Source organism: Oreochromis aureus, linkage group 7 (genome assembly GCF_013358895.1).
Source record: "Oreochromis aureus strain Israel breed Guangdong linkage group 7, ZZ_aureus, whole genome shotgun sequence".
Lineage (NCBI taxonomy): Eukaryota > Metazoa > Chordata > Actinopteri > Cichliformes > Cichlidae > Oreochromis > Oreochromis aureus.
In genome coordinates, this window is record NC_052948.1 from 17778669 (window position 1) to 17802682 (window position 24014).

Consider the following 24014-nt stretch of genomic DNA (forward strand, 5'->3'; position numbering starts at 1 on the left):
AATCTAGAATACCACCAGTCTGTAGTATTTACACCACGAAATAATCTCTCCAATGGATATCGGCTGTAAAAACACAGTAGACAAATCACAAGGCAAAGTGTATAAATATTATAGTGCCTTTGTGAGAGTATTCTTTATATCCATGCTGTTTCATTACACTCAGCTGGAACCTTACAGTATGTCAATAAAGGCATTACTTAAGTCAACTGAGCTGTTCTTGTTTGACTGCTGGAGAGTATACTGTATTTTTAGATCAATCTGTACTTGTACAAAGCACATTTGCCTGTTGAAGTGCCAAACTTACAGAAATTTAAAATGTAGGAATGTGTTTGATCTCAGAGTGACGTCGTCATCCTAACGCAGGGGGTGTAGGTCTCAGGAAAGGTAAGGGCAATGATGGGGATTGGCGGGGGTGAAGGGTTTTGTAAGTCTAGCATGTGTAGAGGGTCGGTGGGTAATGAAGTCACTGTGGAGAAAAATGCTTGCTATCTTTCACAGCTGTCATCGTGTATAATATTTTGTCACAAAGCCTTCATTATGTGCAGTGCTTCGAAAAATAAGCCGTCAGCAATCTGTGGCTATTCTATTCCCGTCATGTCCCCTAAATGCTTTTGCATACTATTTATTGTCTTTCCGTTTTGGAGCATCTCAGCATTGTGACGGCTTTGTGATCTCATTGGTGTTCAAGTCATGTATATGCAATGTTCTCAACTATCTGATACCCAAAGAAAACTTTCTTTGCGGACTTTCCATGCATTTTTGCCAATTTGTGATTTATTGTCGTGCTTGCTTTGGGGGCAGGGATACTTGGCTTAAACTTTCCTTTATTCACGTCATTTCATTGGATTTTCTGTTTTTCATCACAGTCTCTGCCTTGGGAGAAAAATGCTTTAGTCAAACAGCACATTTACCACTTCATATTTGGTTTCAGGGGGAATTTGAAAAGGGTATGATTGCTTGAGCTTTATTCCCCCGTTGCCTGATGGAAACCAGCTAATCATTCATGGCTAACTTTTTTAGACATGGAGCAACCCAAATGTGCATTTCATTGAAATGTATTTTATATTCATTGCAGTATAGTAATATTCATATAACAACTTTGCCATTATCTACCAAACTTAAGGAGTAGGTTGTGGTAAAAGTAACAATTGGCTCTTCTATGCTCCATCTAAAAAAAAGTGATCACTATTCTCCTTATTGCATCTGTCACATCATCTCACCTGTAATGCCTGCATGTTATTTTCTCCTTCAGTGACAATGAGGACCATAAACCTTTAAAAGGGAGCCGCTCGCCATCTAATGGGACAGTTAAGAGAGACGACAGTGACGACAGTTTAGTTGACTACGGTGAAGGAGGAGACGGACAGTTCAACGAGGATGGCTCCTTTATCGGGCAGTATAGTGGAAAGAGTGCCAGTAGGGACACTGCTGAGGGCCATGAGAGCTCGGAGGCCCCATCCCCTATAAAAGCCATGAACTCCTTGAACTCTTTTGTGTAGCCAGTCGGTCTTAACAGAACAGTGCGGGGTGATGCACTGACTACTCAAGCCCCCTCAATCCCTACATCACTCTTACAGGGCTGTCCCAACACTGCATGGCTTTATGATCAAACATCTATACCCAGCTCCATAAATGAAATGTAAAACTCATTAAAGACGTTTATGTTTTCACACGGACGTCTTATGGAGAAGCTTGGAAAACCTTAGCTAATTATACCCTGAGCGACATTTAGGAAGTAACTAGCTCAGCCATAACTTTAACAGTTCATGACAGTTCCATAAATCCATATATTAATCAACACTTTAATATTAACAACTATTGCATTTTTACCAGGAATCTGATATGGACTATGCAGTTATTGTCTGAACTATATTTGTTTGTGTTGATGGTTGTCATATTATCTATTCAATTAGGGGGCATTGTCTACAGTAAATTTCTACTACTCCATGTATATTTTTTTCCAACCCAGAAACTTGTACCAGAGAAATGCAATGTAATCTATTACATTAATGCAATTCCCGTGTTGCTTTTAAAAGGAAGATGTTGTACAGCGCATATGTAAAATGATATGTAATGAAGTGAACATTCTGCACAGTGGAATTTAAGAGCATTGCACATGTTATGATTCAGAGTGTTGCATTGATACGTCCTCATCTGTAGTCGCTGTCACACTGCGCCAATGAAGAAGGAGGCTAAAGTGCTGCATGGCATGTCACGTGACCTCATGACCTTTGCCCTGCATGTGACCTCCTCTTATTGTGCTTGATCTAAAGGCTGGTGGGGAATAGCTGATGGTGTGATAGCTTGCTTCAGTCCCTGCAAGTGCTCCTCCAGCAGGTAGTGCCTTTTCTTTAAAGCATTGATTCACTTGCAAAGTCTCTTTCTGGCCTTCAGTGTCTGGAACAGAGACAATGGGAGAAATGCAGAAGTCACATCCAAGGATGGATAAGATAAGCATGAGAAGAGCACCCTGTGGATGGACGAATAATTAATGTGCGCTTGCCTTTTTTTTTTTTAAGACACAGGACTGGCTTTGATTTCTTTGAAAAGTAAAACACACTACACACTGGATCAAATGAAAACATTGTAAGAACCACCACTGATGTATAAATGCCTGCAATACCTAATAGTATTTCTGCAGTGTATGGATATCTGTGTTTGTGTGTGGTTGTGGACACAGCACATTAATTCAGCTCCTATTAAGCAAAGGTTGTTTGCATTTACTAACTGCTCTTGAGGGCCTTTGGATGGGATCAAGATTTCGTTTTTCTTAACTTGCATCAAGTTTTATTTTTTTTAAAGACATGTAGAATATTTGTTGAAATTGTAAATACCTTAATTGATTGTACAGGGACAAGCAGCTTTTACAGCAGTCTAAGCGACGATATCAGGCACGATATGGCTTAACTTGTTGGTAGGAACATTTTAAATATAGACAACTTGTAGAGTACATATATATATATATATATATATATATATATATATATATATATATATATATATATATATATATATATATATATATATATATATATATATATATATATATATATATATATATATATATATATATATATATATATATATATATATATATATATATATATATATATATATATATATATATATATATATATATATATATATATATATATATATATATATATATATATATATATATATATATATATATATATATATATATATATATATATATATATATAAAACATATTCATTTTTACTTGCTGTGCACAGTGTACATTGTTCTGTAACTAACTGGACAGAAAATTGCATATACAGTCAAATTCTTATTGCTTTCTGATTTGAATGCCAAGTTATATAATCCTGCTGTTTTACAATGTCAATATCATGATGCACAAAATTATATTATTCTGATTTGTACTGGTTCTGCTGAGTCCCAATATACTTCTAAAATTATGCTCTTTTCTGACAGTATTGCAAATGTTTTTTTGTATTTAAGAAACAGATTTGTACTAACAGACTCTTTCTTTATCGCTATTTAATATCTTTTTCCTTTTAGTGAAAGTATGGAAGTCAAGCTGCAGGAAATAATAAATGAATAAATAACTATCTGTTTTCAGGCTTAAAATGCCATTGCCTTGTCATGCTGTGAATGCATTTAAATTCAGTACTCCATAACATACACTGTCATTGAGTCTTAATTGCTACATAATGTATCCATTTCTGATTCACCTCATAACAATGCCACATAATAAAAACTGTGTACCATTTTCAGTTTGGCTACCAAAATCACTTTGGTGAGGCTTCTAAAAACTCAGATATGTAAAAAGGTAAAGCTTTATATTGAGATCATTTTAATAAGTGATAGTTAATAGACAATAAGTAGTTACTGGATCCTGGTTAATAAAATGCCATTGTTAACATGATAGATTCAATTTTATAGCACTAAATAACAACACCACTCATCCCAAGGTGCATTATATTATAAGGTAGAAACCCTACAAACAGACAAGCCTGTATGAACAAGTACTTGGCAACAGTGGGAAAGAAAAGGTCATTTTTAACAGGAAGAAACCTCTGCCAGAAACAGGATCAGGGAGGGGGGAGCCATCTGCCACGACGGGTTGGGGTGAGTTGACGGAGACAGAACAAAAGGCACACTGTGGTGACCCAGGGATTAATAATAACAAATGATTAAATGCAAACCGGTGCATAAACACATGGGGAATGAAAAGAGGTGAGTGAATAACAAATGCTCAGTTCATCAGCCTAGGCCTATTGCAGCATAACTAAGGGAGGGTTCAGGGTCACCTGATTCAGACGTAACTATAAGCTTTATCAAAAAGGAAAGTTTTAAGCCTAATAGGTAGGGAGTGCGTCAGAGGCCTGGAAGGCGAAGGCTCTGCTTCCCATTCTACTTTCAAATACACGAGGAACCACAAGTAATCCTGCAGTCTGAAAGTGAAGTACTCTATTGTGGTGCTGCAGTACTATGAGATCTTTAAGATAAGATGACCATGATTATTGAAGACCTTAAAATTTTAAGTATTCAAGGAAGGATTTAAAATTTCTTTCTGGATTTAACAGGAAGCCAATGAAGAGAAGTCAATGACCAGAACGGAGTCCAAAATTCCTCACAGTGTTATTTGAGGGCAAGGTAATGCTATGAATTTTCAATAACTTTTTTCATTTTTAGAAGCAGGAATTTCGAGGTTAACAAAGTCTTTATGTCTTTAAGACATACCTGCAGTTTAGCTAACCGATGTGCCTCATCTGGCTTCATGGTTTGAAAAAGTTGGGTCATCTGCATAGCAATGAAAATTTATGATATGGCTTCTCATGATACCGCCAAAGGGAAGCTAGAGAACTAATAATTAATTTTACTAAGGAACTAATTAATATTAGTGTGTAAAGAAGTCTTTACATGAACGAATTGTAGTCTGTTAGATAAATGTGATTCAAACAACTGCTCTGTAATAGAATATTATAGTCGATAGAAAACAAGCACAGAAATAAGTCCACGGTCAGTGTCCATAAGAAGAGTATAACTTTAGCACTAAAGCATGACTCCTAAGCATGGCATCTAGAAGCATGACATCCCAGTGCACTTCAGACCCAGCCACACAATCAGATAAAAACTGGTTCATCCTAAAGACAAAACTCCCAACCAAAACATAAACAACATGGTATATGGTGTGCAGTGCATCGACGAATGCTTAGACCTCTACACTGGAGAAACCAAACAGCCACTCCATAAATGCATGGTACATAGAAGAATCACCTCGACAGGACAAGACTCAGCTGTACATCTGCATCTAAAGCAGGGGTGTCGAACTCCAGGCCTCGAGGGCCGGTGTCCTGCAGGTTTTAGATACCACCCTGGGTCAACACACCTGAATCACATGATTAGCTCATTACCAGGTTTCTGGAGAACTTCAAGACATGTTGAGGAGGTAATTTAGCCATTTAAATCAGCTGTGTTGGATCAAGGACACATCTAAAACCTGCAGGACTCCGGCCCTCGCGGCCTGGAGTTCAACACCTGTAATATAAAAGAAAAAAGGTCACTATTTCGAGGTTGCCAATGCTAACGTTTTGGACAGAGAAGACCGATGGTTTGAAAGAGGAATGAAAGAAGTCATCTATGTCCACTGTGAATGACCATCCGTGAACATAGGAGATGGCTCACGACACCAAATGTTTGCCACCTACACTTCAGTTTTGAGATCCCTTCCCAGGCACCTTAACGTCACATCTCACACGATAGGTTGAGGGAAGGTCTGCTGATGATGACCCACACCTTCATGTAATGAGGCACAACTCTTAACTAAAGCTGTTTCTGTACTCTGATGATTAAAATTTTATTTGTGAAGAAATTCATTAAGTTGTTACTAGTTAAGGTTAATGGACTAATGGAAGAGTCATTGGAGCTCTGACTCTAGTTAGCCTGGCTACAGTGAAAAGAAGAAAGCTGGGGTTGTTCTTATTTTCTTCAGTCAGAGATGAATAGTAAGCTTGCTTAATTTTAAAAAATAGATCACTATTAATGAGACTTAATTTCCTCTTCAACTTATGAATCCTCTGCTTTAAGATGTGTGTTTGTGAGTTATAATTTGGAGTCAAGCACTTCTTTTTCAGAGGAGCCACGGTATCCATCATGCACAGTGAGGATGCAGAGTTTAGATTGCTGCTCTGTGCTGTGTTGGCACATGGTATTGACTTAAATCTTAAATCTTCAAATGTGCTCTTGGATATTGGACCGTGAAATTAGCCAAATGATCTAAACAGCATCAATGAATGTACAATGAGCAAAAGCTGAGAAATATATTAATATGGATACCTTCACCTTCCTGAATCTCCTTGGGGAAGCCTCTATAGGGTCTTATGCAACACAATAGTTGGACTCCACCTTTTTAGAGCTTACTCGTGGCCACTTCCATCATGGGCACTGTCAAGAAATATCGAGACAGCGACCCACCATCTGGTGCTTTATCACACAGCAGTGGTGTCAAGAAGCAGGGAAGCTTGCTATCTAGTGTCTTGAAAATACTTGGGGGGGTTCCAAAATGAGACCTGGTCACAGGGAGAATATTAACAAAAAGTGAATGTGAATTGCAACTGGAACAAAGGCTATATTATTTAAAATAAACAGCATTCTCCGAGCAGCAGCAGTGATCTCAATGACCTTATGACCTTCAGCCACAGGACTTGTCTGTCAATTTGTTTCCATTTGACAGATTTTACCTCTTGACTTTACTGCCATCTAGTGATGTGAGGCAATTACACCGATGGCTGAAGTAAGCAACAGGCTTTTAAAAGCATACTGGCAAATGCACAGTGTGCATGATGCAAACTGTCAACAAAACTGACTATTTTAATGATGCTGTAAAAAGAGAAAATACCACATATGTATATCACTTTACTGAATAGTGTAGTCAAATTACAATAGCACAATCACTCTATATTTTAGCCGAAAGCCTATGAAATTGTTAGTCCTTCTGTTAACATCCCTAGCCCTCGAATAGCTGGACTTCCTGTAAGAGGCTTATTCCATGGCAGCAGAATCACATTATTTGTCTGTCGATTGGCAATCATTACCATCAAACAAGCAGCTGCCCCATTACCCTCCTGGTCTCCACCAACCATCTCACCAGCCCCCCTTCCTGCCGCTTCAAAGTCACCCCCCTCCTCCATTTTCCCATTCCTCATCCACTCTTCAGTGGATTCATCCTGTGTTGGCTGTACGTCTGCCATAGCATCCATTAACCGTTCCCAGATCTGTCTGTTTCCAGGACTTTGATTTATCACTGAGTAGAAAGCCTGGTTTAAATTGATCTACAGCTGGTTTATGTCTTGCTAAAGTCTACTTCCAATAGGGAAAAAATATCATTACACAGCCTTCTTGTGATCCTCTGTTTTTAAACAACCTGCAACCAGCTTTAAAGCAGCACATTTGCATACCAGATGCTAAGAGTCTTTAAGCATCCATGTAAGTTATGAAGAATCAAGGATATGAAACGCGGGTGTTAAAAAAGCATCAACATTTAGTTTCTGATACATTTTAAGTGTGTGCTAAGCTTCAGGGGGTCTGTTCTTTTGTAAGTGACAGAGCCTTTGTGTCTCTTTATGTAAATTTGCCCTATTCTGAAGCTTTGAGAGCTGGGGTGGATAATTGTTTATGATTACTCTGTGACATTTCCATATGGCTGACGAATGGTTAGCCAACACATAGTCACATACACACATGCGCATTACGCAGACACACACACACATCTGTCAAGACTAAGTATTTTTAGCCTGACTGGTAGATTTGTTTAGCCTGAAATTGAAAACCACAGCAGTAGGAGTGAAATCATCTCTTCTAGGATGAATATGAGTGTATCCAAATAATTGTTTTCCATTAGGTGGGGGGAATGAGCTCATATGGTGGGAATTTTTACTCAACAAAAATGAGTGTTTTGTTCTATTGATCTGGTATTAACTATCTCTAAAAACCCATCCCCCATATTTTTTTTTTATTATCAAGATTACACCAAGATAATAACCTTTCCACACCCTGATTCTTATTCCCTGTGCACCCCCGACTATATCCCATGTGTATTTGGGTTGATGGGTGGGGGTTACCTTTTCACGGGCCCCTGTGGAGATCACGGAGGCTAAATTACATTTACCCCCCCTCCTCCCATGCCTCCTTCATGTCCCTCCTTCCTCCTCCCCCTTTGCCAGGCAGATAGATGTCAGCCACCCATTCTTTCCAGACAGCAGGGTGTTTGCCGTTCCTCTTATCCACCCCAGATACCGACCTTGTAACATTCTTATTCACCAGCAGGATCTGTCTCTATTTGCACTGCCATGTTGTAAGAGGAACAACAGTGTTTGTCTTTGGGTTGAAGACAACTAGAGCTTGGATAACCCTGATGCAGAATAATATCCTTTTGGGCCATGTATTACACTGCTCTATTTGGCTGCCATAAATTTCTTCAGTCTTACCAAGTCCCTTTGGCTTGGTGATTTTCTATGGAGTGTGATGATTTTAATGATATATCCACTGAGTTGCCATCTGAGAGGAAACAATCCCTTCTTGATTAAAAGTCTGAATAATAACTATATCTCTGGGGAACAAAGCTGCTACACTCAGCTTGATCTGCCTTTTACATTGAGGGCCATACCCTCAATGTAAAGTCCGTTTCTGATCACATTAAAAAAAAAAAAGAAGGCATAAAAAAAACTTCTTTGATATCTTAGCCAGAGAGGGTAAGTCCTTCAATTAATTCTGCCCTGCTCTTTCTCAAGGATTCCTGCATTATTTATAGGCTTCTGCCACCGCAGATTATTATTTGGCGTTTGGTGTTTACATCCAAGATTTAGATCTAATCCCAGGGGATTGAGATGGTTTCATGTTTAGACTGACACATGGGCAAGGCGTTGTAATTAGTAGAGGTGCCCTTTTGATATTGGCCTGATGAACAACAAGCTGACAGTTAATATGCAGGCTGCCGTCACACTCGTTTCTCAGCAGTGTGCAGACACGCAGATCAATTTATCCATCCAAGATTTAAGATTTTTTGTCTGAGAGTTTAGCTGCAAGCCCAAAACAGCGGACTGAATTTTCAGTTTGTGGCACAGCACAAATCATCCAACAAGCACATTAAAAATCAGCTTCCAAGTGCACATATGCATTGCAAAATAAACACTATTCCATAGGAACCAGTTTTTCCTAAAACAGTTTTCTGTGTGGATACACTTCAGAGTTGGTAAAGCAGAACTGATGACTTATGAAGGGCTGAAATATGTATTTATTAGTCCGTGGTTTGTAATTTATTTCTTGGAGGCAAACAAAATCGATTCTCATTCATTAAAACTGGTCAGAACAAAAGATAAGATATCATAGAGCAAGTGTTAACTGATGGGAATCAGGTGTATGAGACCTGTCCAGTTAGAGCTGAGACCGCTGAAGGTTAATTTGGCACTTGAGAAATGGTAGAGGGAGGGAGGTTAACCAAATCTAGTAACAGGAACTATTGTTTTTTCTGTCTTTGCCACCAGTAATGAGCTGTAGGAAACTTTGATGTACTTAATACACGCAGATGTTTAAAGTGTGTAGGTTATTCAAGAACACTATATTTTCGGTGCAACCAAATTCATTATTCATCCCGTTTATTAGTTAAAAACAAACCGATCTGTGCTCATATTTCCACCAGTTATTACACATGCATTAATATCTGGGACAGACTCCAAGGAGAGTAAATCAGAGTTAAAAGGGTAGTGAGTATTGAACTGAGGCAAACGCTTAGCAGTCAAAAATTACTTCAAATGGGTTTCATTTGCTTATGTCTGCTGGATGTCAGAATATTCTGCTGATTCTTAATATCAATCATTTCATTTACTTTTAAAAAAAAAAACGGGCAAAAAGGGGAAAAAATATCTCAAGAAGATATATAAATCATGTTCTCCATCATCTAAATCAAGAAGAGATCTAAAACTTCCCAGTAGGCGACAGAATAAATTATTTTAATACAGCCCCTTTATACTGTCATTTTATGTTAAATAATAAATAAAGAAAAACTTCATAGGTTGCTCTGATCTGAAAGCAGTCTGGGCTTCACTGCGGGGTCCACTGTGGTCATGTGGAACGAGCAGGTCTAGCGCCCCCTTAAGTCAGCAGCCATAACCCTTCTTTCAGTCCACGGGGACAGGACCGCGGCTCCGTCAGTTTCTTTCCCTGATCTTGAGCGCCCGGCGATGCGGTGCTGAGCAGGTGTGAGCATCCTGAAGGACACGACGGACGGACGGACGGACGCAGTTGCCCGCTACGCAAGGTAAGGACGAGGAGAGCGCTGAGCAGACAGCGTGAGAACTGATTTTTTGACATTATTTCAGAAGAAGCCGGGTGCAGCTTTTTTTTGACAGCTGGGAAATCAGCGTTGTTTACAACAGGCAAGTGGGATGCGCGGATGAGATTGAGCTCATTCAGCCGCCCGCAATGCAGAAATTTGTAACGATTTGGACCCGAAAAAGACAAAAAAATAAAAAGAATTTAGGATTGTTTTGCATGTAGATCCAGACAGATAACGTGATCAATATGATCGCGGCGTGCGTGGCGGGGATGCTGGTTTTTTAGCATCTGTACATCCTGACCTCCCAAAACACACTCGATGGTGGGTTCGTGATGTTTTCCCCCTTTTTTGCGCATCTGTTTTGAAGTAATAAGTCCGAACATATAAGTCAAGATAAATGAAAACACGCCAGAGGCCATATCCTGGTAGCGCTGCACATACCGATGATGATTCAAACTACTGGCTCCCTCGCAGCCAAGAAATTAAGAAGAAGCATCCGTAAACACTTTGATCTGGGGTGGGAGTATAACCCACGTCCCGGTTTCAGCACCACGATTGATTGAGACTAATGGCTCGGCTACTGTATGTCATCTTTACCAGCAGACTGAGCCGTAACGCTTCGTAATGGCCCATTGCAGGGTCTTTCTGTCAGGTGCTGGTGTCATGGGCGCGTCCTGACTCACCAGACTAGGTTTTAGTGGAGAGGAACTGCTCATGCTATGTTGGTAAACTCAGGGTTAGAGACTCAACAGGGGCTTTTGGGACATTTATAAAGAGACTTCCAACATGTAGCCTGAAGAAGAATAAAAAAAAAAAAAATACATAAAATGTGTATAAAATTGCACTCATTGGGGACATAGTCCAATTATGTATAAAAAAAATCCCAGATATGATGATTCATGACATACATTGGCATTCTGCATATGTATGGGGCTCACCACGGATTGGAGAATATTGTGACCTATGAGCTCATTATTAGCAGCAGTGGCTCAAGTCTGGCAAAAAATAACTGACATCGTTAAGACTGCCTGATCTATGTCTCCATGACTACTGAATAACTTAATGTCTTGGTGTTTACACTGCTATAGTATTCATTACGATGCTAAATAGTGGCCCCAATGAACTGTTTTGAGTGGCGGTCAGGGCAAAAGATATTTTAAGCAGCCGCAACTTTGCATTATGTGGTTCACAGTGTAATTACTTGAGGTATTTTCAGATTATTTGCTGAGGTTTGAAAATCCTCTCTGTGAATAGGCTAGATATTTCTGGCCCACATTTTCATTCTGACTTTGTTTACACCATTCATTGCAAGTGAAGGATTGTTCACTGTGTGTGTCCTGGCTGAATCAGAGCTCTAATGTGGCACAAAATGTCACAGGGATTCCATTGGCGCCTGTCAGGTGGAGAGCTTTATGAATCTTGTAAGCTTGCTGCTGTTAATGCAGCCTGTGCTACCCCGTGGACACCCCGAGGACAGACACTCTCCTCCAAGTGAATGAATTTACTCTTCACAGAAGTAGGCTATCCTTATGTGTGCAAAGTAGCATCTTGCGTTTTATCCCCTGGCTCCACAGCAAAATGTCTCTGTTCTGAATTTTGAAATAAGCTGTTCTCTGCCAGCACACTGGCCCGGCATACCACAGTATCCTGTAAGATGTCCCTGGTTTTTGATGCGTGTCGGCGTCACAGGACAGGCTTGGCCTCCATTAGTGTCGCAGTCAAATAACTCGACATGAACATGCACTTACAGTATTTCTGCTTTGGTTTGAAGCATCAGTCACATGTATCTGCAATGTATTGATGTAGACAGGTGAACCTCACCTGAGGCAGAAGATAGCGCTGGCCTGAATGTGAACTTTCCCATCTAGACTTTGCTTCACTCAACATCTAACTTGTGAATATGAGAATGAGGGAGAGAAATGGTCTTTTCTTATCTGGGATTTAGCCTTTTTTTTTTACTGCAGATATATTATGAGACTTTTATATGAAAACAAGGCGCAAAGAGATTTTTTGTTCATTCCCCTTGTCCTTAAAATGCTACTCACTTGATATGAGCATCACAAAGAACCTTGGATGTTTTCCATCTAAGATTTGAGAGTCCTTTTAGGAGATTAGATTGTTTCCAGATGTCCTTCCAAGCCTTGCGCTACAAATTAACTGGACCCGAGCATTAGCCTAACTGAAGAACATAGATTTGACCTTTGATTTTCACAAAAACCTTCTAAACTGATTGGCAACAACAGCATTTGGCAGCAGTAGGACAAGTTTGTTAGATGCTGTTTGTTCTCTCACATTGAGTGCCGTGTCAGATACGCTGAAGGGAATACATCTTGTAGACTTGTCTCATTGTAAGGGTGAACGTGCTACGAGAGGATGCAGCAGCACGAGACAGCCCATGACGTTGAACACTGTGCAAGGAACACGCGCACAAACGCTGCTCTTTCTTGCTGTCCTTGCTGTAAGAGTGCTTCTCTGTGTCCTGCTGACAAAACCTGAAAAGCTGTCGTCTTGATGCTTTCCATAGATTGCTCAGCAATTTACACACCATCAATCAATAGCGAGCTTCACTAATGGTACGGTGGTGAGGCAGAGAGACATGACGTCTTCTGTGCTTGCCTGGAGACAGACCTCTCTGTTCATAGTTGAGAACTAGAATGGGCTTCAGTATCCATCTGCCATCCTTGGCTATCTGAATACAGTTTTCACTAGGCATGATTCTGCCAGCGTGTGCTGCACCCTGCTCTCTGCATGCTTTTTATCATATAGATCCTATATAGATAGACAGCACTACCAAGAACTCATAAGCATAGTGGATATTTGCACACTACGTGTTGCAAGTGATGCAAGTGTAATTGTATTCAGCTGCACTTACAGTGTTGTAATGGGATGATACTTATTTATTTTGTAGAGCCAATAGTGAGATATAAGAGCCATGCAGGTTAGACCTGAAGCCAAATCACAAATCACTTTGGTTTTGCTGGTTTTGTCTTCTCAGATGTAAGAAGTTAGTGTTTTTTTTGTCAGATGTGATATCAAATTGAATGCCAGTGTGTGGTGTCTAACACCTTAGTCCAAAATCTTCAGTTGGGTCCTGTTTACTGAGAAGGCAAAGCATATCATTATAGACTGTATATAAATATGGATACAGGGCTCTTAAAGGCAAATCTGGATTCTTTTTAATGACCAACAGGTGGCGACTCCCCTGGTAGCAGAAATCAGACTGTAAAAGTCTCAGAAAAAGACTAGATTTATTTTGACCTCAGTAAAATAAATAAATGAATTTATGGTTTAACTCACTAGTTACAAGCCTTATTTAATACAACAAGCCACTATCATATGATCATGCATTGTTCTCTCAATCAGATCCAACCCTTGCTCATTACAGTTTGATTCAGAAAACCAATATTGCGGTTACCAAAACACTTAGCTCAAGGTTTCAAAGCAGGAATACACAAACCAGTGGGTGACTATGGCCACAGCCATATTTCATAAATGCTTCACCCATTTGATTCACATGTATTATTTTCATATATAGTGAACATCATGCCCTTTTGGTGGAGGCATTCTCATTGTCCAAAAGCCCATTCCCTCCAAGACAGATATGTCACTGATCAGGTCAGCTTGTGAGATTTGCAGTAACCCTTTTCTCTAAGGTGACAAGCGAACCCAATCCATGCTAGCAAAAGACCCCACAGAGGAATACAGAGCCACAGAAACCCCTTGCTGTAGGAGTCCAGAGTTTAGGCCTTTTCTTTCATCTGTGTGTTTAGTCTTACAGCACTCATTTACAGCTCATTTACTTACTGTTACTCATCTGAATCTGATGATAATAATGCTCCAGGAGGCTACTTGTCTCTAATTCCAAGCCAATGCTGCCTATGAACAATTAATCATCTACACTGGACTTAGCTTGTATGATTTTTAAAATGTGACTGACTCTCTAGAAAGATATGATTTGCATCTGGCATGTCTACTTCATGATTAAAAAAAAGAGGCTACAACCTGCATCAACGGCCTTCTGTTGGTTTACACAAACGCAGAACAACGCTAAAGATAAAAATAGATTTATTTGATATCACCTGCTAAATGATATGTCTATTTATAGCGTTGAATATCCTGGTGAAGGACAAAGATAGGAAAAAAAAAAAGAAATTACTTAGTTTAAAGTTTATTTTTTTTACCCTTTGTATAGCTGTTATTCTTCGTGTAATCTATGTGACTCTGCTAAATGCTGAGTTGGCTCATGTGGTTCTTCTGGTTTGTTTTGCAAATGCAGACTGGAGTGGTTTAGTTCTAAAGATATAAAAATAAGCTACCCTCAAGATATGCATTTATATATATATGAATAGATATAAAGTTAGTTATCTTCTTCTAATCTGTGTGAGTCTGCATAAAGTGGCGAGCTTCTTTAGTGACGCATGGTTCTTCCTGTTTATCTGTCTGCCCAAGGTGACGTGTCACTGGTGGACAGATAAACATTATCTTAATTTTCATTAAGATAATGCAGACCAGACAAGCAGGTAGCATCAGTTATCTCCTCCTGCCGCTCAAAAATGGTGGATATCGATCAGTGTTATCAAAGTGTTATCACACGCATACAAAATGAGTAGAAGAAGAAGAGCCATCTTTAGCCTTTTGGGGTAAGTTAAGAGAGTAATTTAGATAAAATTTAAAAAAAAGATGAAAAAACATTTATAAAATTTAGAACTGGGAAATGGTATTGCTAATTTTGCACTTTGGATCTTCAAACATTTAGTTCCAGAGCATCTGTACCTCATAAAATATATATTTTTCAGCAAGTCGATGATCTTGGCGACATTTAAGAGGAGTTTAAATCTGTAATTAGGTTAAATCTGACAAGATTTCATTTCTTTTCTCTGATGTTTCACTTGGTTTTCTCTGAGATATTTTTAGGCTTTATAATCAAAGTAAATCTTATGGGATTTATCCAGTCAATTAGAGCAAGATTACAAATGTGCGCTCCTGTGAACACGAATTTTATTTTAGGTTATTTCTGATAATATTTGTCTTCCTTCATTATGGTGCCAGCCCTAAACATTGTTTGTTTCCTCATTAGCAGAGCAACCCTCATCTATCTTGATGATATTTCATTTATACAGTAATATGAAGAGTTCATTAAATAGCTCATTACAGCTCAGTTCTTTTCAGCTTGTATTTAAGTGTTTAGTACTTAATAATGATAAAGAGTTTAAGCTATCACTTTGCAAGGTTACCAAGTTCAGAGGACAGTTTTCTCTAATTGAGTAGTCAATTTCAGACCTCTCTTTGTGACTGGGTCTTAATTATACCACTTTTTAAAGTCTCAGATTGCCCCCTTTTCCATTTAGCTAAGCAGAAATATTATGTTACACGCAGTGGACTCACTTCCCACGTGGGAGCCTAGAGCCATCTGTTTTTGCACCTTTGTAGGTGTAGTCAGATACTTTGTTTACAGGGCTGCTGAGAAGCTGCGCAGCCAAACAACTCGGTGCTCTATTTCGGTCCTGTACGAGATGACTTTCGATTGCAATTTGAAAATCAGCAGAGTGTGTCTGATGTATTCACTGGGATTTCTAACCAGAGGGTTACAATGAAAATCTTGTTTACAAGGAAATTCCCAATCTGTTGAGATTTTAATTTATGTCAGTGTGTTACAAAGCATGTTAATAAATTGCAAATCGTAAGGAATCAGAAGCATTTTGTGAAGAAGAAAGGATGAATGTCTTTTGGCACAGAGCAGAGATGTTTTGCATGATTAAAAACTTGCATGATTAAAAACCAGCATGTATACACTACATATAACTAGGTTATATTTCCCCCATAATCTGCACATAAAATCTAGCATTTGGTATTATTTTTTGAGGAACTGAATTTAACCCTTATGGTTTTCCACAGGTTGACTGCTTTGGGCTGTTACACTTACAGTTTGCTAACAAGTTTTTAGCAACTTGAAAAAGGGGAGCTTTATACCCCTGTGTGCGCACAGATTGCTGCATCTTTCTAGTACGCTTGAAGTCCACTTGGATGCATGCATAGCTGGTGCCCTTGTGGCGTAGTGGGATGAACAAATCAGTGTGATCACAACAAATTGGAGGTTATGGGGGCGAAAGCTCAGTGCCTCACGTGTACTCTTCGATGAAGATATTTTTACCACTCTGGCCAAAGTGGATCCTCGGGTACTCACCGATGCAAAAAGTATAACCCTAGCTTCACCCCGTCTCTGCTCTTTCATGCTCCGTGCTTCACTCCAACTCTCTCACTCACAAACAAGGTGAACTAGACTCATACACACTCAGGGGAACAGCAGATCACAGGAGAGAAACTAGCACAAATGTAAATGCCTGGAGTACTCCCAGACTGAGCTGAAAACAAACAAGTGCTCATAGATTAAGTAAATAATTGAAACATTTAATTTTTTTAGCTGCTTGGTGGAGCAGGAGGACGGGTTCTTGGAAAAACACTGAAGCTATTTAATCAGTGTTCATTATGAGCGTGTGAAAGTTAAACTTTAATTGCTTGCACTGTTATGTTATAGCGCTGAGGATAAAGAAGTTGGTGGACTGAACGCCCCCTATTAGGTATGAAAGTGTCTTTTTCAGTGGGGCCTAGCTGCTCTTGGGGCCTTTGAGCAAGGCCTGTTGCTATGGTGCTGCGAGCATGTGTGGAAGACAAGAACTCAAATTCATCTGCATGCTAGTTCAGCCTGCAAGGCTTCCAAGCATGACTACACTCTTCTCCATATAGCACTGCCTTTCATGTATACTATATGCTGTTTTTCATGCTAGCTGACTAAAAGCTGCCTCAAGGTGATGATGCATGCACTGTTGCCTTGACAGCATACTAAACCGGAGCTATGAAAGCTATGGAAAAACAGTGGCCTGTTGGAGATGACAGAATGAGAGGGTCAGTGAAGATTTTTGCATTAACCCAAAGTGTCCTTGGTAAGATGTATCTTAGTTCTTTAGCTTATTGGGCCCTAAACTTCGGGATGAGGGATTGTAGAAGTGTAAGTAATAGAAGGCTAATAGCAGAAAGAGCCCCAAGGGAAAGGCTTCCTGGTACGTGGCTCGAATACTGAAGAAGTTGATCTCTCAGGAAGCCTAATTATACGTTTAGGGGCACCCTGTTTTTCCCCTTTCTGGACAGCTGGACAGCTAAATTGTTTGTGGATCAATAGTTTAGCTTCCTATTGGCTACACAGAGTGAGTGAAGTGCATTTAAACCTAAGAAATCCCATTACCCTTGACAGAGATGGGAAGTATAGCACTAGAAGCCTCAGCAAGTGCTACTGCATTGTCCATTATTCAATCTGTTCTGTTTGTTTACCTGCTCTTTTTATTGCTTAGACTCATACTAATGTCACACATATGATCTGTGGCTTTCTATTTCCATTTTCACTGCTATTAAATTTAATTTGTAAGTTTTGGTCAAATTATACATGCAATCATGGATGTGAATGTCATGGGAATTTGGGTTTTTTTAGTGTTTTGTTTCGAGATGATTTCAAATGATTGTACAGGAAACATCTTTAATGGCTTTAAAAAAATAAGACTTTGGTGAACAAGTTTGAAATTATTTTTGGATTTTCTCTAATCCACATAGGATTAAAAGTATAATTACAGAGCCAAAAGTGAACCTCGGCCCTCAATATTATGTTAAATGTACCTTTGCAAGTTGCACATACTTGCTACAGATCTTTTTGATAGCCACCAACAAGTTTCTGGTATAATGATGGCTGAATATTTAACCACTCTTCATGGGAGAATTAGTGACTTCAGTTACACTGGTTGGTTTTTTGACACAAACACTTTTTTTCAATAGTGTTGAGGTCAGATTTTGGGAAGGCCATTTTATCAGCTTAATATTAGCCTGCTTTGTCCATTCCAAAACCAATTTTGATATGCATTTGGGTTCATTGTCCTGTTGGAATACCCAGTTGTGCGTAAGTTTCAATTATAGCTGTTGTTTTAGCTGTTAATTTGAGGTGAAGTCGATTTGGAAGGTCATTCTACTTCTACATGATGCCAAAGTCTGAGTCAGATAACACTTAGAAATGCCCAACTGAGCTTCTGGAATGGACGTCTCAAAGCCTCAACTGACCTCAGCCTTACTGGAAATTTGTGGACTTAAAAGTGGAGTTGATCTCCAAAAAAAACAACTAATTTAATTGAATTAGCCAATTCTGCCAAGAAGAGTGTTCAAATACACAACCAGTATTATGCTAGAAGGTTGTTGATGGATACCAAAAGCACCTGGTCGAGGTGCAAGTTGCTAGGGGGCGTTCAACCCAATATTAGTGGTGCAATATGTCAAGCCAAACAAATCCAGAAGAATACAGAAGGACCACAAACTGCCATAACAATCATGCCCATGATGAGTGTATGTAAACCTCTGACTCGAGTTGTACGTCCATTAGGTTATATTTTTTCAATTATGCACCATGCTACGTATGTTTAAAATCACTCACTGGATGCGGTAATTGCCTCTCACAGAGAGCTCTTCACTAAGAGGATCGATTAAAAGTTATAATGCAGTGTTGTGTTCCCTTCCAGGCCTTCTGGCTGTATATTACTGTTACTTATTTTTACCGGAGCTTGTCTGTATTGATTTAACACTTTAGAATTGCTTTGAAAGCCTGTTGTTATTCACTCCTTCTCTTAAGCAATGTAAATGGCAGAAAGAGAAAAGAGGCAGTGAGTGAAGGGCTGCTGAAGGCATTATGAGAAACAGAACAAAACATTTGGAGCTCTACCTTCATTCCTCAGATCAGTGTAACCGCAGATAAAAGCTGTAGCTGTCGCGGGCTGTGGCACACCACTGTCCTCTCCTGGCTCCTTTGCTGTGCTGCCCTGTGGTTGTATTTTACTGGTGCTAGTTCCTATGTCCTCGGCTGGATCTCTGCATGAAGAGCCCATTGATGTGAGCAGCATTAGCATTCGGTGTAGGTGAGACTGACAAACAGGTCGGTTTTCCATTTCACACTAACAGACCTGGTTTCTCTGGATCCTCTCAAAGGGTCTCAAATCAGCCCCCTTGCTGCATAGCTAATGAGTGTGAATAAAAGCAGTCGAAGAATGCTTATATAGTCTTTCCTAGCCCAAGGAGTGTACTCTTTGTATAAGTCCTTGCCGTGCCAGCTGACACATCAGGGCCGCACTATTTCACTGGCTTGACATTGTCACATTTGGCTCACAAACTCACAAGGTGATGTAACAACCTGCGTCATGTTTTCTCATAGCACTAACGGTACAATACAGCAACACTAATAGCTTCCGACGAACTACTCTAAAATGTCCCCGAACAAAAGTTGTTCTTTTAAGTTGGCATATCATTATTCAGATCTGAAAACCAGCGTTCTGGGGAATGTGTCTGACTTATGCGTGCAACTTGTGCACTAATTATCCTCCAGATCCTTTTCCTTGGCTGAGTTTGTAGCTGCAGGAGCTTCTGTTGCAATCTGCTAATTCATGCTGCTGACACTATTCTCACATTTTCCTTAGCAACAGCAAATTGCCCCCAAGAATAAGTGGCTAATATTGCCCCGTGAAAAATAACACATACCTTCTCGGTGTTCTCGGCCTCTCTTTTAATTGTCATGAGTCAGACTAGTGCTCGCTAAGAAAGTGGTTGAGAGAGAAATGGAAAAAAGAGAGACAGAGAAGGGGCAGTCAGCTTTTAATTAAAGATATGTTATTCTACTTTTGCTCATTTCAGCCTTGCTGTAATGGAATTTAAATGAACAGTAAACAGGTGAAGATACAGCTAATTATCGTCTGTCTAGACAGAGGAAGGTTCCGGCAAAATATTTCTCACATCATGAGCGAAAATAAGTTGTACATCATGCATAGCGTGGAAGTCGTAGTTCGCGAGGGCACTGCAGAGGACAGCTTCCATACTGTATGTGTTGGGCCTCACGGTGAAATGTGTCAGTAGAATAGCACAGAATAGTGTCACAGGCTGGATTATTCATGAGGACGATGTAATGGCAGTGAGTGGAGGAAAGGGCACCCAGAGGTGAATCTGACTGGGAGAAAGACAGCTAAATCCCCCCCTGTTTTTTTTGTTGGGTTTTTTTGGTGCTCTTTTCACACGTGCCCCACACCACAGTTGCTATACTCTGACTCTTATCTACAACACACAGCTCCACTCATGCTGCACATACAGGGCCACAGTGTGTGGAGGACAGACAGAGTGAAGGGTGCAGTGTCACAGTAAGGAAAGCACACAATCCTGTACACACAGCCACAAAAAACCCACTGTGTCCACAAAGGATGGAGAGATGAGGAGTTGGACTTAACTGCCTTGCAACAGAGGATAACAAGACAATCTAAACACTGGTGTCCTATATGACTGAGGGGGGTGGTGGGGGGGTAGTGTTGAAGTGAACAATCAATTTTGTTTACATGTCAAACTAAAATGATCAGTACTCTTCTGCTGAATAAACTGTTATGGGTAATTATGGATTATATAAATATCAGTAGTTAAAAAAAACCCCGAATAAATGCTAAGTTAGTCCACGTGAGTCATAAGAAATATGCTGCCACACAGGAATGGATAAAACCCAGCAAGATGTAGGTGTGCAGAAATGCAAGGGAGTCAAACAAAGCATTTGTTTGAAGCGTCATATAGTCTTTTAACCTAGTTTAGAGGGTTTTTTTGCTGCCACTTGAGGGAAAGCCAGCTTGATTGGAAATGCTGTATCTGTAGCTGCGTGGGTTGTCTGAGCCTTATCTTTAATAGCAGTTGGACTGTGCACAAACAGCTTTGTACTTGGGAAGAGATGATTTCCTTATGTAAAGTGATAATCTGGTGATCTGAACGCCAGAGAGCTCCCACACATCTGCACCTACTCGTGCTGACATAGCCAACTAGTGTCATGGTGTACCAATTTTGGGTTTGAGGATTTTAGTCCACGCTGCAGAAATATACCTTTTGTGGTCTGACATTGATCTAAGCGCTTATTCTTTCTGCTGCATCTCTCTCTCTCTCTTTCTCTCTGTCTCTTGGTTTTTTTTTTTGGTCTTTTTTTGTAAGTGGGCACCTGTTCTGTGTTGTGAGCCACGATCACATGGTGCTACTTGGCCAAAGAGGCACCAAATGACTCAGGTCTTTGCCCAGACTGTTCTCATTGTCAGTCGGCACACACGTTGCTTTCCAACAGGCCATCTGACTGTGGCCATGTGCTCAACAGTAAACACAAGTGAATGGGTATGTTTACAGTTCCGGACGTGAACGTGTGGGCTGTATGATGGTGGATGGCCTGCAAGCATTGTATGTCTTAGTTGTCAAACTCAGATTTCCAGCAATTTGAATAAGGGTTCATGCTGACTGTTTTTTGCAGCTTTTTCAAGGAGTGGGTGCTCGAGTGCCAAGTCACAGGGGTGTATTATTGCACACACAAATGCACCCATTGAGAGAGACTGTAGAGCTTGCAGTGGCACAAGTCGTGAGGGAAGACTTCCTGATGAGTAGGCATGAATATCCATGCCGCTGCTTAAAAGCATTGGCACAGGCCAATACAGTAAATGGAAGTCAATGGAATAATAAAGCCAGCTTTGTCTTGTCTACTTTGAACTCTGGAGGAGGTGTCTGGGCCTCTTGTTTGAGCTGAAATGCTTTTGGAGAAATTTCAGAAAGGGAAATCTCTAATCTTAAGAAAATCCTTTCATCATATAAATGCGGTGTCGTACAAGGAAGCATATTTTATGGGTATCTCATTTCCTCATTCGCTTTTTAATGACTTATTTATCAGCAAGATCGAAGGGTGTTTACATTTCTACCCAACTTGGCATTATGATGTTTCATTTGGGATTCACTGAGTCTGAGTTGGTTTAATGAATCGTTAAGCGGTAAGTCACCAAAGTAAACAACTCAGCATGTGTCTTTTACAGCAGAGATCTTGTTAGGCCTGAGTGTGTGCTCTCCCCAACCTCTTTTTGTGGTCCAGACAAACAGGCACCAGTGCTGTTCAGAAAGCGAGTGCCAAGGGATTTGTTTCTCTCTTTTTCAATTTCTGGAATAATCTGTCATCCATCCACATCCGCCTTGGAGAGAAATATGGAAATAGGCAGTATTAGAAGTAAACAAATCTCTGCAGGTCCTGGTGACTTAAAGCTGCAAATTGTTCTGCGCTGCCCTTGGCAAATGGGCTCCTTTTGCATCAAAGCTACGGTAGCAGTGGGAGCCACAATGGGTTCAACAAATTAAATTATCATTCCCAACGCTTGAGCACGTCCACACTCGGCATGAATTTGTTGCCCCTGTCTGCCTTTCCTGTTTTCATTTATTCTTCTGCAGTCTTTATGTGGCTGTGGGGTTTGGCATAAGAATGTGAGTGAAGCTGTGGCTATAAATTCTGCAGAGATTATAAAAAATATGAGAAGTATTTAAAAAGTGTAAAAGTGCTCATCCTGAATTCTTCAACAACCCACCACTGATTGGAAAGGACTTGAGTATATATGTTGCATTTGTATTAACTGATTGCTTGTCAAAATACGAGGGTCTTTATGTATTGAAAACATGATTGTAGTAGTCCATTAAATATAGCCTGTACTTTATTATCACAATATTACTACACTGTAATATTGTGATAATAAAACCAATATAAACCCACTAGGGAATTTTTCTTAATGGCGCACGGGGTATAAAGCAGGCAGAGGGCTTCTCATAATTGGTCAGTGAGTAAGAGACAAACTGTACATTACACTAATGCACAGTAAACTGTGCATTGCTGTTCAGTAAACTGAAGAGGGGGATCATTTCACGTGGTCTTTTTGAGAGAACTAGCAAGACCCACTCTGATTTTAGATAAAGACGATCACTATGACTTTCCCGTTGTCAGTAAGTCCCTGCTATATGAGGCATCTAGATTCTGGCAAGACTTGTGAGATCACGATCATCCAATAATCCATCTTGTCAGGCTGGTGGGTTTAGATCAATCAGCATGCTGTGAGAACTGACACAGCAATAAGCGCTTCACTCCACTGCCTGCTAAGTCATTTCACTGTGTTGCTAAGGGACATGAATTTACTGTTGTCTTCAACAAGCAGGAATGAGCTTGAAAAAAGTCAGTTTTGTCCAAAAGTATTGAGACTCTAAACACTTTCCCCCCACCAGCTTTACTGACTGTAGAAATGGAGAATAACGCAATTGTTACAGGGGATAAGCTTTAGATCTCAGTGTGAAACAGTAAAACCAGAAATACTAATAGAAGCACAGGAAGAAATAAATTGTTCTAATCATGCTAATTCTGGTGTCAATGGGTTTTAGGAGTGATGCTAAGGTATGAGTAGCGAATCAATACTGGGAGGCTGATCCACTGTCTTTGATTCACCAGAGGTATCCTGACAAACATCGATTGAGCTCCTGTTGGTTTCTGTTTCCCAGGCATTACTCCGAGTATTATAATGAGTGTGAATTGATTTTTAAATGCCAGTGATTGGCTGGTGTCTCACACACCTATCCGCAAAGGCATCGCTTTATCTTTTGCAGTAAGAAGCACCTGCCTTGCTTGCAGCAGTCACTGACTCGCATTGAGCCTCAATAGTCATTTTGGCCTTGTGTGCTTGACAGGTATATTTTTGTCTGACATTTCATAATAACTTTTGCCGGTTGTGAAAAGGTCCACTTAAGTATTGAGGTGAGGGATCATTGGAGTCTTCAGCAAACTTGCACTTAAGCATACTACACATTCAC

The 24014-nt window shown here is 40.0% G+C and overlaps 2 protein-coding genes and 1 long non-coding RNA gene across 18 annotated transcripts in view; 2 read left to right on the forward strand and 1 right to left on the reverse strand.

The window, feature by feature from the left end:
- The window catches only part of LOC116332652 (neuronal cell adhesion molecule-like), a 74318-nt gene extending 72795 nt beyond the window's left edge, over positions 1–1523 (forward strand). For 14 of the 16 annotated variants that reach the window (XM_031755677.2, XM_039614618.1, XM_039614623.1 and 11 more), the window contains one exon: positions 1253–1523. In XM_031755677.2, coding sequence (XP_031611537.1) covers positions 1253–1499 — 247 coding nt within the window. In that variant the 3' untranslated portion in view covers positions 1500–1523. Of the gene's footprint in view, positions 1–339 lie in introns of all 16 variants that reach the window. The other 2 variants (XM_039614622.1, XM_039614621.1) reach the window with 2 other exon arrangements.
- A 746-nt stretch (positions 1524–2269) lies between these two features.
- On the reverse strand, positions 2270–19978 carry LOC120441022. Its single transcript, XR_005613723.1, has 3 exons — positions 19881–19978; positions 19072–19217; positions 2270–2397 (listed from the first exon to the last, which is right to left on the reverse strand). It is a non-coding gene; the product is annotated as an uncharacterized LOC120441022 (long non-coding RNA).
- cntn1a (contactin 1a) overlaps positions 10182–24014 on the forward strand; it is a 60111-nt gene continuing 46278 nt past the window's right edge. The window contains exon 1 of the mRNA XM_031755686.2: positions 10182–10301. The gene's annotated coding sequence lies outside the window, so the exon portion shown is untranslated. The remainder of the gene's footprint in view (positions 10302–24014) is intronic.